This window comes from Neoarius graeffei, chromosome 26, assembly GCF_027579695.1.
Source record: "Neoarius graeffei isolate fNeoGra1 chromosome 26, fNeoGra1.pri, whole genome shotgun sequence".
Taxonomy (NCBI): Eukaryota; Metazoa; Chordata; class Actinopteri; order Siluriformes; family Ariidae; genus Neoarius; species Neoarius graeffei.
In genome coordinates, this window is record NC_083594.1 from 20,690,895 (window position 1) to 20,707,859 (window position 16,965).

The 16,965-nt window shown below is 42.8% G+C and overlaps 1 protein-coding gene across 2 annotated transcripts in view; it reads left to right on the top strand.

Annotated features, from left to right (window-relative positions):
- Positions 1 to 16,965, top strand: part of iars1 (isoleucyl-tRNA synthetase 1) — a 307,104-nt gene that overhangs the window by 37,008 nt on the left and 253,131 nt on the right. For both annotated transcript variants that reach the window (XM_060910911.1, XM_060910910.1), the window contains exon 8: positions 8,345 to 8,432. In XM_060910911.1, coding sequence (XP_060766894.1) covers positions 8,345 to 8,432 — 88 coding nt within the window. The remainder of the gene's footprint in view (positions 1 to 8,344; positions 8,433 to 16,965) is intronic.

Consider the following 16,965-nt stretch of genomic DNA (forward strand, 5'->3'; position numbering starts at 1 on the left):
ATATTTGACAAAACTCTTGAAAATCTCCGGTTTTCCGAATAGAGAAATTGACATTTCGGATTTTTCGCGTTCCATTTCATAGAAATTCGGTTTTGCGATCGCGTGGCTTGTTTACGTTCGGCGACAGGGCGCTGCCATTTTTGTAGTCTCGCAATGCTTGCTGGTGTGTACGAGACCTTTATATGCTTATATACATACCTCATGTCATGTGAGCGAGATTTTATTGCGATATCGTGCTTTAGAAAATGCAGTCTTTCTTTTGTGTAACTATTTTAATATCAGTTGAATTATTATTTTCTAAACATATATGCAGTATTGCACACAAGATGTGACAGCATCACTTTATATAAGTTTTGACATCCAGTAGTGAAAATTCTGAATTTAGAACAATGCACTCCTGAAAAGTACTCATTAACTAGGGGAATTAAATTTGATATTTTTGACATGTTAATCATTAATGTACATGAAAGAAAATGGCTTAAAAGTTATAACTTCTTTTAGTGAAAATAAGTACTAGAATGCAGGGTTTTGCGTGTTTATTAAAATTTTTTCGGGGGACGTTCCCCCCCCCCCCCCCCATCTTAGTTTGACTTTCAAAAGTTCAAGATTTTTTTTTTCTTTGCTCCACTTTCATCTCTATTTATTTATTTTTAAAATGTTGAAGCATTTAATTTCATTATTTTTAAGCCATTTTTCATCTCCAGGATTTCGTTACACGTGCCTAAGACTTTTGCACAGTACTGTATCTTGAAGATTATCAGGACTGTTTCTCAGAGTTTTGATTATGATGAAGTGTAGCGACAGACTTTACTACCCATTCGTAAATTGCAGTTATAAAATCCATTATAGCATCGTCATATAGTTACTAACACGCTGTCAGAAACAGGGGTACAATAGGAGTCTATTTCTGTCCCCCAAGGTGTAATCTACACTAATGTACCTCCTAGGGCTCATTATTGGACCTCAAGGTAACTAATTGTACCTTTTTAAGGGTCAAAAAGGTACATATAGGTTCCCAAGTAGTATATAAAGGGTACAAATCAGTACCTTAGAGCAGCGGTTCTCAACCTTTCCTACTTTGAGGCCCACCTATTCATACTTGTAACGGGTCGGGGTCCATTAAAAAAGATCCCCAATTATTTTGGCTCATCTAGTCTATTAGAATCTAATAATCTATTGTAAAATGTATTAATGGGATGCAACATCACTCCCTGTTACAGCTGGGAGTCCAGGAATTAAATAAATGCCATAAAAAACAAACTGTTTTTAATTGTAGGTATTGTATTTAAAACTGTACAGATGTGCCAGAAGCCAACATCAAACCATGCATGCGGGGCATTCTCAGTCAAAAGGGATTAATCATCCAAAAGTGGAGTCTGGTCCATTAACACAAGAACTTATTGCCATGTTTGTGTTCAGCAAGCAAGCAAGTTATTAAAACCAAGAAGTACACTCAAAAGAGGTGGATATAGAAACCACTCTATGGGATTAGATCCTTACATGCTAACAAAGGAGGATTTTTCCTACGAGTTGGAAAATTATCCGTCTGTTGAGTTCCCCGACATCTCAAACTACCTGGTGCTGCAGATGTCGTTCTACACGGACAGACGGATGAAAACCTGGAACAACATGGAGTTGAATAACTTTTTATATGTGGCTGAGTTAAAGATCTGGGGATCAGGACACTACAAGATAAATGCTGTGTCGTTTTTGCCCAGGTAAGGAGGAATTTCTGGGCTTTTTGTACGCGTCTTTGAGATGGTTGCTAGGACGCTACAAGTTTTAGTATCAGGTGTAAACAAACCGCATCGTCTCGATTCTCAATCCTCCCTGCTCTTCTCTTCCAGCAGGCATCACAGATCCATATAATTTACCTACAAATGTATTTATTTATTCTGCCCACTGTGTGCACGCTCTCTCTCTGTTTGCACACGTGTTAAATGTAGAGGAGGAATGTGACAAAAATAAAGACTTGTTCTTCTTGGTTTACCCACAAATGTATTTATCCCACTTGAAAAGAGTTTGGCGAACTAGCTACTGCATTTGGGACACTACAACATCCTGAACTGTTGAGTATTTGGCTTCAAACTTGAAATAAATTTGCGGCCCTCTAGATGGTGCTCCATGGCCCACTAATGGGCCGTGGCTCAGTGGTTGAGAAACACTGCCTTAGAGGGTACTGCCCCAGTGACAAGCCGCTGTACCCCTAAAGATACGATAAGGTACTTTATTTTCTAAGAGTGCACAGACACTGAAAGATGGGGAGGCAGCACTATTCTGTGCTTCCTATTTTTTTCTTTTTTTGTAATCATGCCAAATCTCTTTGGAACAGCAAGTACATTTAAACAGAAAAGCTGTGCTTGCTATTTGCTAGATCTTTTGTTGAAGCCTCACACAATTTACAGTTCTGTTGTTCTTCCTATTTCTAATTTGATTGGAGAAAAAATGAATGATCAAGGAAACAATTCCCCTCATTTGTATTTATTACTCCTGCTGTTATATTTCACATCAGTTCCTGCTGATGCCATGTTATGGATGTCAGTGAAAATTGCATTACGTTAAATTAAGCCACTACAGTAAGTCTAATTTTCTAAATTAAATCTAAATTTCACCCTGTGCAAGCACTTGACACAGCAGATATCGATGGGCTGCGTAAATCCATAGTCCGAGCTAGAAAGAAATCAGCCCCAGCATTTCACATTTGTGTTTTTCCCTTACGGCCACTGATGGTGGATGGTGTTTCATTTCATTCATGAAAGAGAGGCAGAGCCTAACCCCTGTATCTCATTTATACCAGCCAGGCATGATCTGTTGGGAGGGGTTTGGGCCATTACACATGGAATGGCACGTGAACCAACTAAAATGGTTTGAAGTTTAAATCTGGAGATTGTGTTTTCACATCTGCACTTGAAGTCGATGATGAGACAACCAGGACTAAAACTAGGACCAGGACTAGGTGATAGACGAGACCTATGCTGAAGACTACAGTGGTGGTCACCAGTCTTACTCCTGGAGATCTCGCAGAGAACTCTGCAGGTTGGTGGAAGAGCATACCCAATAATCCTAGGTCATTCAGGACTTTACTATTTGGTGATTGTGGAGGTTTCTCCTATCAAGTCTTGTCAAAGTCCTTCCCATGCCAGGACCTGGTCTTCCCAGGCAGTCTCCCATCCCAGGACTAACTAGGCCCTTAAGGTGCATTGGGCGGTGCCGATCTCTGCTTCTATAGCCCTCGGCCTCTCACCTATTATATAGCTAGGGTTACAGTGGGGGGCTGGTCCTCTGGTAACCGCGAGAGATCGACTCCCTACTCGCACCTGTATTGCAGCGTGCCTACTGGGTAGCAGCAGGTACCATTTTATGATGGTCCTTGGTATGACCCGACTGTGAGAAGAACTCTCAATCTCCCAGTTGAGATATGGACACGCTATCCACTAGGCCAGCTCGAGGTCTATCAGGTCTTGGCAACAATATAATCTACATTTTTGTGAAGAGCTTTATTTACTGAGCCTAATATCTTGTTTCAAGTTAAAGTATCAATGTTTTAGGGCAAAATATCATTTAATTGTCCCATTTATGCCCAAAGCAGATAGACCTCACACTATCTGGTACCCTAATCACGCACCTGCGAGTGGTCTGTGTGGCAAAGGCCAGCACAAGCTTTCTTTTGGATACCTGAAAGCAGTCACAGTATCATTTTGGACAGCTGGTGATACATCGAGAGCACTCACTGCCTGATTCTCTTCATTAGTTATCCCTACATTCTCTTCATTAGTCTGACCCAGTGTTGTAGTCGAGTCACTAAACCTCGAGTCCGAGTCCAGTCTCAAGTCCCCAGTGTTCAAGTCAAAGTCATTAAAAAAAGTCCACTATTGATCCGAATCAAGTCCGAGAACAAGACTCCAACCGCACCATTTGACGGTGGCTGTTTTAGCGCCATTAACGTTAGCTTGTTCCTGAACATGATGTATGAGCAGGTGAATGTGCGTTCTCTTTATCAGGGAGTGCGAAGTATTCTGTCAGAGATGGTTGGGAGACAGATGTAAGTGCAGAAGGTGTGTTTTATTAATACAAGTGAAGACACGTAAACAATCCACAATGGCAGGCAAAATCGTAAAACAGTGAAACAGGCAATAAGTTGAGTGAGGCACAAACAGGCTATCGTAGACTCGGCAGAATCAAAGATGAAAAACAGGAAATCAGGGATCAGGAAACCAAACAAGGAAATGAGGCTCGGTAATGTGTCAGCAATGCAACTCAATACTTCGCAAAGTGTGTTTTCACAGTTTTTATAGAGGTGCGATGATTGCGCCTTAATCCTGTGCAGGTGTGAGTTTTTTACAGTGCGTGCATGAGAGTCCGCTTGGTGCGTGCGCTGTCTGGAGCGCATCCGAGAGTCTATCTGATGCACGCGCCACACACAGGTGTGACAATCTTGCACAAAATTTGTACAAAAATTAATGTAGATATAAATCTCTTATGCCAAATTATTATGGCATGTTACAAAAAATAAAGATAAAATCAGAGTCCTCGTCTCCAATTTATGAGTCTGGATGCCTGTTAATGCACGAGTCCGAGTCATCAGTGCTCAAGTCAAGTCATGAGTCCTTAAAATTAGGGCACGAGTCGGACTCGAGTCCGAGTCCTGGACTCAAGTATTACAAGCCTGGTCTGACCCTCCTCGAGCAGAGTCGGACAACGCAGGTTAACCCTTTCAGACAACAGTCAGTGTGGGTATACCCCGGGTTGGCCACTCTGTATGAAAAGGGTATTGGATGGCTGTATTGTCAAGATCCGAACTTCCAACAATAATTCCAGTGAATCATCACTTTTATGTGCAGTACGATTAAAATGTTATTACGCAGAAGGGTCACTGACTGCTTTGTCCTGTGTGCGTTGTGACGTAAGCATAATTATGATGTAGGGTGTTTTATGGGTGGCTTTGCCATGGAATTGCAAAGGGTTTCAAGAAATTTCAAAGACAAATTTAAAATGGAATTTTAATGACAAAATGTTCTCCAAAGTGGCTTGGCAAGCATTGTGTCTACACTGTTTGATCGACAAGCAATCGATTTCAGAGTTGCAAATTTGTATGAAACGACACTGGATAATTGTTATTCCATGAAATCGAGTCGTACATGAGCTGATGGCTATTAGTAGGCTTGACAGTAGAACAGCATGGCCTTTAAAGACATTTAAATCTACATAACACTAGTGTCGATTCAAGAATAAATAACATTTACGGACTATATTGTCAATTTTGTGTGGCATTGTAATGAGCTTTTACTTTAAGTGGTTTTTATGCCTCCGCCACGGCATTACGTTTTCGGGTTGTCCGTGCGTGCGTGCGTCTGTCCCGAAACCTTGTGAACGCGATATCTCAAAGGCTAACAAAAGGAATTTCACCAAACTTTCACATTTGTGCACTTTGGGACAAACATGAACTGATTAGATTTTGAGATCAAAACGTCTAAGGTCAAGGTCACTGAGAGGTCAAATGTCTGTCCGAAAACATTGAACACAATATCTCCAAGGTGAATGAAAGGAATTTCACCAAACTTTCACCATTTGTGCATTTGGGGACAAAGATAAACTGATTAGATTTTGAGATCAAAAGGTCTAAGGTCAAGGTCACTGTGAGGTCAAATGTCTGTCCGCGTGCGTCCGTCCCGAAACCTTGTGAACGCGATATCTCAAAGACTAATGAAAGGAATTTCACCAAACTTTCACCATTCGTGTGCTTTGGGACGATCATGAACTGATTAGATTTTGAGATCAAAAGGTCTAAGGTCAAGGTCACTGTGAGGTCAAATGTCTGTCCGAAAACCTTGTGAACACAATGTCTCCAAGGCTAATACAAGTAATTTCACCAGGTCAAGATTATTGTGAGGTCAAATGTCCATCCCCAAATCACAACTTGATGAGGCGTGTAGTCTACCGGGTGGAGGCATCCCCATCAACGCCGTTGGCATCGAGTTCTATCTAGGTTTTTTTTTTTTTTAAACGTGTGATGCAATGCACCAAATTCACAGGCGCCGCCATCTTGGGTTTTTCAGTGATACTCGTCACCAGTCCGTGTGTTTTGTTGTTGTTTCCAGCTCGCTTACTGTTGGTTCAATCAGCTTGAAACTCATGATTCCCACCGAATGGTTGAATCTCTCATGTTGACTTGATTTTTTTTTTTTTTAAATAAAATCGGCTGAACACTTTGCTGTCTTGTGCCCGCGAAAGATCGGATCACCGAGGAAAATTTTGTATCCTTCCTAAAAATCAGTGATTTTCATAATATTTTTTTTCATGGAGAAAAAAAGAGAAGTTGTAGTAATACTGTAATACTGTTTTGAAGAGAATTAACAAAAGTTTGTCCCTCTTATACACAGTGCATTCGAGCACCACCGTCATTAGTCATGCTTGGTGTTCACGATTTAAAGTGAACATACCCGCTAAAGTCTGGCTTCTATGTTTAAACACAAAGGTTGGACCAATTTCATTGATGTATTACTTTTAAGCCTGCTAGGTACAGAATTGTCATATACGAGAAGCCTTTATCTGTAATTCTTACCCTGATACTCAAAACTCTAATTCTCTTTATTTGGTCTATTAATTTCTGATTGAGGTTTTTTTTCTCATGAATGGAAAATTAAACCAATGGAAAATTATTGCTGGTTTGTGACCGGGGCAATGGACAGAAATGGAAATTTTTTATAAAAGGCTGGATTTTTAAAACATTAACACCCCCCCCCTTTTTTTTTTTTAAAGACATTTACAAAATTAAACAAGTTTCCAATTCAGATCTTGTCACGCTTTCATTTGATGCATTACGCAACACTATGGCAAAAATGGTGGGTCATTGCTACTATAAGGCCCAATCCCAATTCTAATTTCTACCCCTCCCCCTTCCCCTTGGCCCTTCCCCTTAAAACTGAGCTACAAGGGATAGGGCTTGAAATTCAACCCCTACGTATTGGGATAGCCCTTCAACGATCGCATACGTCATCGCGTACCTCCGTCAGCGTTTACGTTAGCAAAACGCGACCAAATGCATCATTGGCTGCGACCAGCCGCTACAGTCAGAGCCAGAACCAGAAATCTCTGCTGGCAGGGTGTGATTTGTTAACTAACACCACTGAATGGCATATCTTTGGCGCTTCGTGCACCACATCCGACAGAATGAGGTGTCAGAACACTCATGTAAACAATAAAAGCGAGAATAACAGAACAAAACGTACGCAGTCAAGCAACCGAAAACAATACTCACTCCCAAAGCTTTTTAGCAGCAGCTTGGATTTCAGAAATCGCTGCTCATTCTCAGCTCGAAAGCGAATCAAGCGGCGTGTTTCCTCTGGATAACAACTTAAAACACGTAAATAATGGAGAAAATACATTTATGACAATCTTTCGCCGCGGGAACCGCCATCTTTCTGAAATCCGCATGAAATCTCGCTGAAATCCGCATGGCATTGTGGGAAATCACTCAAACCCCTTCGTTCGGAGTCAGCTCCAGGAAAATCTCCGTTTGGAGGGGTACAGAAGCCCTACCCCTTCCCCTACCCCTCCGCGTTAACTGGGATTGGGATACCCCTACCCTTCACGTGAACGCGCAAAATGGAGGGGAAGGGCCAAGGGGTTGGTCCAAGGGGTGAAATGGGATTCGGCCTAAGCCATGCACGATGAGCTTCAGTAGAATAACTTTTATTATATCCACGTTCACTGGATTTTGAGAAACAGCATTTTGATTTTTTGCAAATTCGATAAATAAAAACTCGATACGAAACGTCCGACGAAATAATTTTTGCTTAGAATGTAAACAAACCGGTGAAATGACTAGCAATTTGTGAAAAATGCTATAATAATAATAATAATAATAATAATAATAATAATTCTTCAAAAAAAGTTTTATTCCTTTGTATTTTTTGTGGTTTTGTTTTTGAGTAGAATTTTTATTTCGTCCTTGGTTGGTTCAGCAACACGCGCCGCCATTTTGCTTTACTCTGCTCCATGGTATATGAGCTGATAGCCTAGTAGTAGAGTAGCCAATCAGAGTGCATGATTGCTCATATCCAGTGAATGTGGATAGAATCATTTCTGTTAGAAACCGAGATTATTTGATGCGGCCTTTTCTATGGTCTCTGTCAGTGAAAATCACCTGAATTCTCGAAATATCTTCCTTCATTTCAGACCATGTTTGTTTGCAATTTGTATTTTTGCTCAATGTATTTCTTTTCTTTACTCCTGATTTCTACTCCAGTACAAAACTTAGGACTGTGTTTATTTAGTCTGTGTTTGACTTTGTTCAATAACCTTCCTGCGCCTTCTACGTGTTCTGTTCTTGTTTTCCTTCTAGACAACACCACTGATAAAGTGTACATCATGATGGAGGCCAGACTTGGGGCACTGTTCAAATCTGAGGGTGAATACACCATCCTGGAAAAGTAAGGCTCTAAAATCTGGGTTAGAGAAACAAATTACCCCCCCCCCCCCCCCCCCCCCCCCCCCCCCCCCCCCGAGATGCATAATTTTTTTGTCTTTTTTTTTTTTTTTTCTTTCTTTCAGTTTACAAAATTATTACAATTTGGTTAGTTATTTCTCAGTATGGGGCGGCACGGTGGTGTAGTGGTTAGCGCTGTCACCTCCCAGCAGAAAGGTCCTGGGTTTGAGCCCCGTGGCCGGCGAGGGCCTTTCTGTACGGAGTTTGCTTGTTCTCCCCGTGTCTGCGTGGGTTTCCTCCGGGTGCTCCGGTTTCCCCCACAGTCCAAAGACATGCAGGTTAGGCTAACTGGTGACTCTAAATTGACCATAGGTGTGAATGTGAGTGTGAATGGTTGTCTGTGTCTATGTGTCAGCCCTGTGATGACCTAGCGACTTGTCCAGGGTGTACCCCGCCTTTCGCCCGTAGTCAGCTGGGATAGGCTCCAGCTTGCCTGCGACCCTGTAGGACAGGATAAGCGGTTACGGATAATGGATGGATGTATTGATTTCTCAGTACGACTCTACTTTTGTTGACTAGAATGAAATGGACCCCAATAAAGTCTAAAATAATGTGTGCACATTTACATAAGAATTTAATGGCAGGATTGGGTTAAAGTGTAAACACAAGCCAGAGTCTCCTGAAATCTCCTAATAATTGGTGCAAGATTCACTTTATTTCCCTGAGTATTTGCTACACAGAAAGAAATGAGAGTGATACTCATCAGCATAATGCAGTGCAATTGAAAAGTTAAAGGAGAATTGAAGGCACATTTTTTTATTATCAAAATTCTATTTCTCTCATTTTATTAAATGTAGGAATGCATTTTTGATCGCTATTTTGTCACTGCTGTAGCAAGTTATGAGTGTTTGAAATATGCTCTGTAATACATCAGTCCATATGTCAAAGTGATGGCTGTAAATGAGATGCGTTGAGACCTGTGCGAGACTTCGTAGGACGGAAGTAAAACGTACAGCGGAAATCAAAGTGACCAACATCTGCCAACATTGTCAAAAGACGCATGTGCCCTCTTTCAAATGCTGATGTAATCAAGCCGGAAGTTTCGTTTGTGTTGATAGCAATCAGGAAAGTTTGAAAAAAGTCAGCAGTAATCATCATTTAAACTCGTTTTTGTGCAATATTTCGTTTGGAAAACAGTTTTCAAAATGGCGGCGCTGACGCTTCACGTTTCAAAGTCTCGCACAAGTCTCGTGAAGATCGCGCGGATAAACGACGCCTGCCGTGGACCATCTCATCTCATTATCTCTAGCCACTTTATCCTTCTACAGGGTCGCAGGCAAGCTGGAGCCTATCCCAGCTGACTACGGGCGAAAGGCGGGGTACACCCTGGACAAGTCGCCAGGTCATCACAGGGCTGACACATAGACACAGACAACCATTCACACTCACATTCACACCTACGGTCAATTTAGAGTCACCAGTTAACCTAACCTGCATGTCTTTGGACTGTGGGGGAAACCGGAGCACCCGGAGGAAACCCACGCGGACACAGGGAGAACATGCAAACTCCACACAGAAAGGCCCTCGCCGGCCACGGGGCTCGAACCCAGACCTTCTTGCTGTGAGGTGACAGCGCTAACCACTACACCACCGTGCCGCCCTGCCGTGGACCAAATGAACTAAATTCAACACGGCTAAAAACCGACTAGGCCGATAAGTATAATATTTAATTGCAATTAGTTGCCAATACGAGTCACGATATAAGGTTACTAAAACCGAAAACGCAATTGAATAACATGCTAATTAAGAAATAAAGCAAGTTTAAAAATGACTTCAGTTCTCCTTTAAATTATCAGTTGTCAATTATAAATTATGTCTTAAAATAGATCTAAAACAACCATTCAAACCCAATCAATCAAATGTTCAAAAACCCCTAAGCAGCCAAGTTGCTGACAGTTTGTGTTTCAGTGCAGTTTCAGTCTTAGTGAGGTTATATCACCTTGACAGATGACTAGCTGTCAAGCTGTGTGTGTGTGTAAGGGGGGGACAGTCCGTTTATTATTCTTCCAGCTTGTAGGAAGAAGCTGTTTAGCATCCTGCTGGTTCTGCAGCTGATGCTTCTGTCCCTCTTTCTTCGCTGATAGTAGGAGGGAGATGATATGGTGAGAAGGATCCTTAGTGATGGAGAGAGCCCTGCAGGTGCAGCGCTTCTGGTAGCTCTCCATCAGGGAAGGGAGAGGAGCACCAATGATCCTGCTGGCTGTCTTCATCCTGTTTAGCTGTTTATCCCAAACCAGGAAGTGAAGCTCTATGTTAAGATTCTTTCAATGCTTGAAGGTGGTGAGGTGGTGAACAGTAGGGAGAACTTCTCCGGAGTGAGTGAGGCGGAGCCACTGTTGTGCTCTTTTGATGACTGCTATGGTGTTGGTAGTTGAGGTCAGGTCGTCAGCTAAGGCAGGGGTTTTCAAAGTGTGGGAGAGTCAGCCCCCCCCTCGGAGAGCAAATAAACAACAGCGCCCCCCCTTACAATTTTTGTTGTTGCTATACTTAATGTTCCATTCGTATTTTTTTTAAAACTGGCTGTTGTACACGTTATTTTTTTCTTTTTCACATTTTAAACATCTGTGCTTTTTAAAACATCTTGTTTTACACATTTCAAACATCCCATAGCATCGTTAGGTAGCATCTCTTGGCAGACAACACACTGTGGCAGTGGAGCATCTTCAGATCCAGTCCATGAAAATCCAAACTTTAAATAATCGTGGTCATACTTCCTTCTTTTTCCAGTCCCCCGGGGGGGGGGGGGGGGGTTCCAAAAAAATTGCGATGAAAGTTGCGGTGTTTTTTAGGTTTTTATTGCGATTACATTGCGGGAGGAAGTGAAAGTTGCGAGAAATTGTTGCGATTTTCTCTTTTTGTGATTAAAATTGAGTGATATGTTAAATATTAAGTTATTACTGAAAAACTATTGATTAAAAAAACAAAGAGAAATGGTCCTATAAACAACTTTACCAATATAAAAGATTACCAGGACTACAAAAATGCAGAAAAATAGGCTTTACTTATCCAAATGCACCTGTTGGTTGAAAAGTTAAAGTGCAGAGAACCTCACAGCACAACATGAAGTTACCTTAAAATATAATATAAATGCCTCAGCTTTCATGTAAGAAAAAAAAACTATTAATACTAGTACTGTGTGCAGGCAGTCTCTCCTGAAGACTAAATTAAACAATAATTATAAACTAATAAAATAAATGGCTCAGGCTTCATAGAAGAACAAAACAATTTGAACAGAATCTCACAGTATGATGCTGAAGCTGCCTAAACAATGGAAAATAAAATACCATTTTGGCAAAAATGTTGGCATCCATTAACTTCTTGTATTAAGTAAAAAAAAAAATAAAGTGCACACAGTCCTTCACTGTAAACATAACACACTTTCAGTGTTGCCAGATACTGCTGACGTTTTCCAGTCCAAAATATGTTCAAAACCTGCCAAAATACACTTGAAATCGTCCAATCTGGCAACACTGCGCGCATGCTGGTTCTCTTGAACACACGGAAGTAAGGCGGTCAGGCGGAAGGTAGTTTGTCGACGTCACCTCAAGACGACGCCAACGATTGGTCAAATTTGCGGGAAAGTTGCGGTGATTGGATATAATTGCACCACCGCCCTGAATTCGCGGGGATTGGTTGAATTTGCGCTGAAGTTGCAAATCGCAACATCCTGGAGGCTCTGTTTTTTTGCTTGGACCAGGCTTTGTCTCCTCACTCACTGTAGCTTTAGGTGCTAAAAACCGATCCATTTTGTCTCTCACGTTGCGCCCCCCCCGAAGAACTCTGGCCCCACACTTTGAAAAGCCCTGAGCTAAGGGATCTCCCAGGAACTTCGCACTGCTGAGCATCGATTTGCAGCAGTGTATGATGGCGTTTGCCAGCCCTCCTGAAATCAATCACCATCTCCTTTGGAGATCCACATGGAGGGTGAGGGTGTGAGTTCTGCACCATGTCGTAAGCATCTCCACCTCCATCCTCGTTATTATCGCTGATGAGACCCACCACTGTTGTATCATCAGTGAACTTGATGATGTAATTGCTGCGGAGTCTGGCAGTGCAGTCATGGGTGAGCAGGCTGAACAGCAGGGGGCTCAGGACGCAGCCTTGGGACGATCCCATGCTCACTGTGATGGTTCTTGATATGCAACTGCCCATCCTGACTGTCTCCTGCCGATGTGGTGCAACAAGCTATCAAGGTGGAATTTAGTACAATTCCAAAGAAATGATTTGGGAGGCTCATGCGTGAACTGAAGCCCATATGTTACAGGGGAAAACAATGGCGTCTTAATGACTAATCCTCTTATGATGGGCTTGGATCTTTTGAGGCAGCCGTTTCATAGTAATACAACAAAAAGACTAAAATCCTGAAGTCTGAGAAATGGTAGAAAAAGGAGAAATGTCTGAAAGCTAGAGCAGTTTTTCAACGAAACAGCTATATACAATTCTTGGTCAGATAAACGCCACAGTGCAGGATTCTGGTATTTATGAACGACTCCATCATCATCATGCTGAAATGAATTCTAGCGTATGTGGGATTTGTTTCGATCACATTCCGTGTAACGAGACTTGGATGGCAAACATGAAGGCCTGCATCCTGACGAGATACCGTTTGAAATCCATGCATGATTTGTCTGTGGTGTATAATTTTCAGTCTTGCCAGCCTTTCATCGCAAAATGAATCCAAAGCGAAATTATCTTCGATTTTAATTCCCTCTGGCAATGAACCAGGGACAAATCAAAGTCCTTTGCAGATAGTGTCCTATCTCTTTGACAGGTTTGTAACAGAAATTTGCTTTCCCAGCACGTACGGTAGGATCAGCCCTGCAGGCTTTTTCACACCAGATCGCCTCTCACTAATGAAAACCTGCTCCTGTTTGCTCTGAATTTCTACTGCTGGGAAATATCTTAGTCAAAACATGACCGTAGTTAGGAAAAGATAATTCACGCATGGACTTGGAGCATCGCGTCTTAAAGTTTGTTAATGATAAGGATATTAAATTAAAAAAAACATGCAGCACACTGAGTCGAGTAAATGGAGCTGGTTGCACTTCATCTTCGAGAACAACAGTAGACTAAATAAATCCAAGCTCCAACTGTTTTCTGTTGCAAGTAGTTGTTGAGTTTAATCAGTCTTCAGGGTTACATTTAAAACAGCTAATTATTAAATTAGCTTTGAGTAATGGGACACAGACCATGCCGCCTTCACTGGGACTGAAAAATGTGCAAAGTCAAAGGCAATTAATTTCGTGTTCTGTTATCATCAGAATTATTGCACTCCACACCGTATTTTTCATTTTAAATTTATATATATACGCTACCGTTCAAAAGTTTGGGGTCACTTTGAAATGTCCTTATTTTTGAAAGAAAAGCACTGTTCTTTTCAATGATCACTTTAAGCTAATCAGAAATGCACTCTATACATTGCTAATGTGGTAAATGACTATTCTAGCTGCAAATGTCTGGTTTTTGGTGCAATATCTCCATAGGTGTATAGAGGCCCATTTCCAGCAACTCTCACTCCAGTGTTCTAATGGTACAATGTGTTTGCTCATTGCCTCAGAAGGCTAATGGATGATTAGAAAACCTTTGTACAATCATGTTAGCACAGCTGAAAACAGTTTAGCTCTTTAGAGAAGCTATAAAACTGACCTTCCTTCGAGCAGATTGAGTTTCTGGAGCATCACATTTGTGGGGTCGATTAAATGCTCAAAATGGCCAGAAAAATGTCTTGACTATATTTTCTATTCATTTTACAACTTATGGTGGTAAATAAAAGTGACACTTCATGGAAAACACAAAATTGTCTGGGTGACCCCAAACTTTTGAACGGTAGTGTGTGTGTGTGTGTGTATATATATATATATATATATATATATATATACTGGAAACCTGGAGCCCCCGACGAATACCGAAGCGGAGTTGCCAAGTACCTTCAGAAGATCTACTAGTAGATGTGAATGCTGCTCTGAAGACAATCTCCACAAGAACCATCACTGAGACCAACAAGCTGATACACAGTACAGCAACAGTAATCATGGAGATGCTTGGACACAAGGTGGGCTCAGGACATAACAAACAGTATCCACCATGGAAGAAACGATTAGAGGCCAAGATAAAGGCAGCAAGGAGAGAAGTTAGCCAGCTAGCTGAACTACAGAAAGGGAACATGGTGAATAAAGGGGCGCCCAGGAAGTACAACTCACTCTCCATACCAGAGGCACTCGAAACTGCCAAACAGCGACTAACAGCACTGGCCACCCGGTTGAGGAGATACACCAAGGAAGGAGAGGCCAGGAGAATAAACAAGCTATTCTCCACTGAACCAGCCAAGGTGTACTCTCAATGGCAGGGGAACAACAACCGGTCAGACCCACCAAGAGCTGAGGTGGAAAAATACTGGAAAGACATATGGGAAAGAAAGGCATCACACAACACCGATGCCCAATGGTTAGTGGACCTAAGAGCTGACCACAGCAACCTCCCAGAACAAGAACCAGTAACCATCTCAATGGCAGACGTCCAAGAAAGAGTGTCAAAGATGAAGAGCTGGACAGCACCAGGCCCCGATATGATCCATACGTACTGGCTGAAGAAGCTAACTGCACTCCATGAACGCCTAGCAGCACAGATGAACCAGCTGCTGAGGGATGGAACCCACCCAGAATGGCTAACCCAAGGCAGGACAGTCCTAATCATGAAGGACCCCCAGAAGGGACCCATCCCATCCAACTACCGGCCAATTACCTGTCTCTGCACAACATGGAAGGCCCTGTCAGGCATCATTGCGGCAAAATGAGTAAGCATGTGGCTCAATACATGAGCGAGGCACAGAAAGGAATTGGCAGTAACACCAGAGGAGCCAAGCACCAGCTACTGGCCGATAGAACAGTCGCCCGAGACTGTAAGAAGAGACAGACCAACCTGTGCACTGCCTGGATTGACTACAAGAAAGCCTACGACTCAATGCCACACACATGGATACTGGAATGTCTGGAACTGTATAAGATCAACAGGAACCTAAGGACCTTCATACAGAACTCAATGGAAATGTGGAAGACAACCCTAGAGGCCAACTCAAAACCCATTGCCCAAGTCAACATCAAGTGCGGCATATACCAAGGAGATGCGCTATCACCACTGCTGTTCTGCATAGGCCTGAACCCCCTCAGTCAGATCATCACGAAGAGCGGCTATGGGTACCGATTCCGTAGTGGGGCAACAATCAGCCACCTGCTCTACATGGATGACATCAAGCTGTATGCCAGGAACGAGCGAGAAATAGACTCGCTGATCCACACCACCCGGATCTACAGCGATGACATAGGGATGTCATTCGGATTGGACAAGTGTGGCCGGATGGTCTCAAAGAGAGGCAAGATGATCCGAACTGAAGGGATTGACCTACCAGAGGGCAACATAGGTGATATCCAAGACAGCTACAAGTACCTTGGCATCCCACAGGCTAATGGAAACCATGAAGAGGCCACAAGGAAGTCAACCACAGCCAAATACCTCCAGAGAGTAAGGCAGGTCCTGAAAAGTCAGCTGAATGGTAAAAACAAGGTCCAAGCCATCAACATGTACGCACTACCAGTCATCAGATACCCCGCTGGTATCATAAACTGGCCAAAGGAGGAGATAGAAGCCACAGATATCAAGACTAGAAAGCTCCTCACCATGCATGGAGGGTTCCACCCCAAGTCCAGCACCCTGAGACTATACACTAAGCGGAAAGAGGGAGGCCGAGGGCTAGTGAGCGTCAAGACCACGGTCCAGGATGAAACATCAAAAATCCGAGAATACATCAGAAAGATGGCCCCAAAGGATGAACTGCTAAGTGAATGTCTCAGGCAGCAGAACCCTGATGAGAGTGCAGAGGAGGAGGAGGAACAGACAACCTGGAGAGACAAACCCCTACATGGCATGTACCACCCTCAGATAGAGGAAGTGGCTGATATCAAGAAATCCTACCAGTGGCTGGATAATGCAGGACTGACAGACAGCACAGAGGCACTAATCATGGCAGCACAAGAACAGGCCATAAGCACAAGAGCCATAGAGGCCAGGATCTACCAGAGTAGATCAGACCCAAGATGCAGACTGTGCAAAGAAGCCCCTGAAACAGTCCAGCACATAGTAGCAGGGTGTAAGATGCTAGCTGGATCAGCGTACATGGAGAGGCACAACCAAGTGGCTGGGATAGTATACAGGAACATCTGCAACCAGTATGGAATAGAAATACCCAAGTCCCAATGGGCCATACCACAGAAGGTGGCTGAGAACAACAGGGCCAAGATTCTGTGGGACTTCAGCTTCCAGACTGACAAACAGATCCTGGCTAACCAACCGGACATAGTGGTGGTGGACAAAGAGCAGAAGAGGGTGGTGGTGATAGATGTGGCGATCCCAGCTGACGCCAACATCAGGAAGAAGGAACATGAGAAACTTGAGAAGTATCAAGGGTTGAAAGAGCAGCTGGA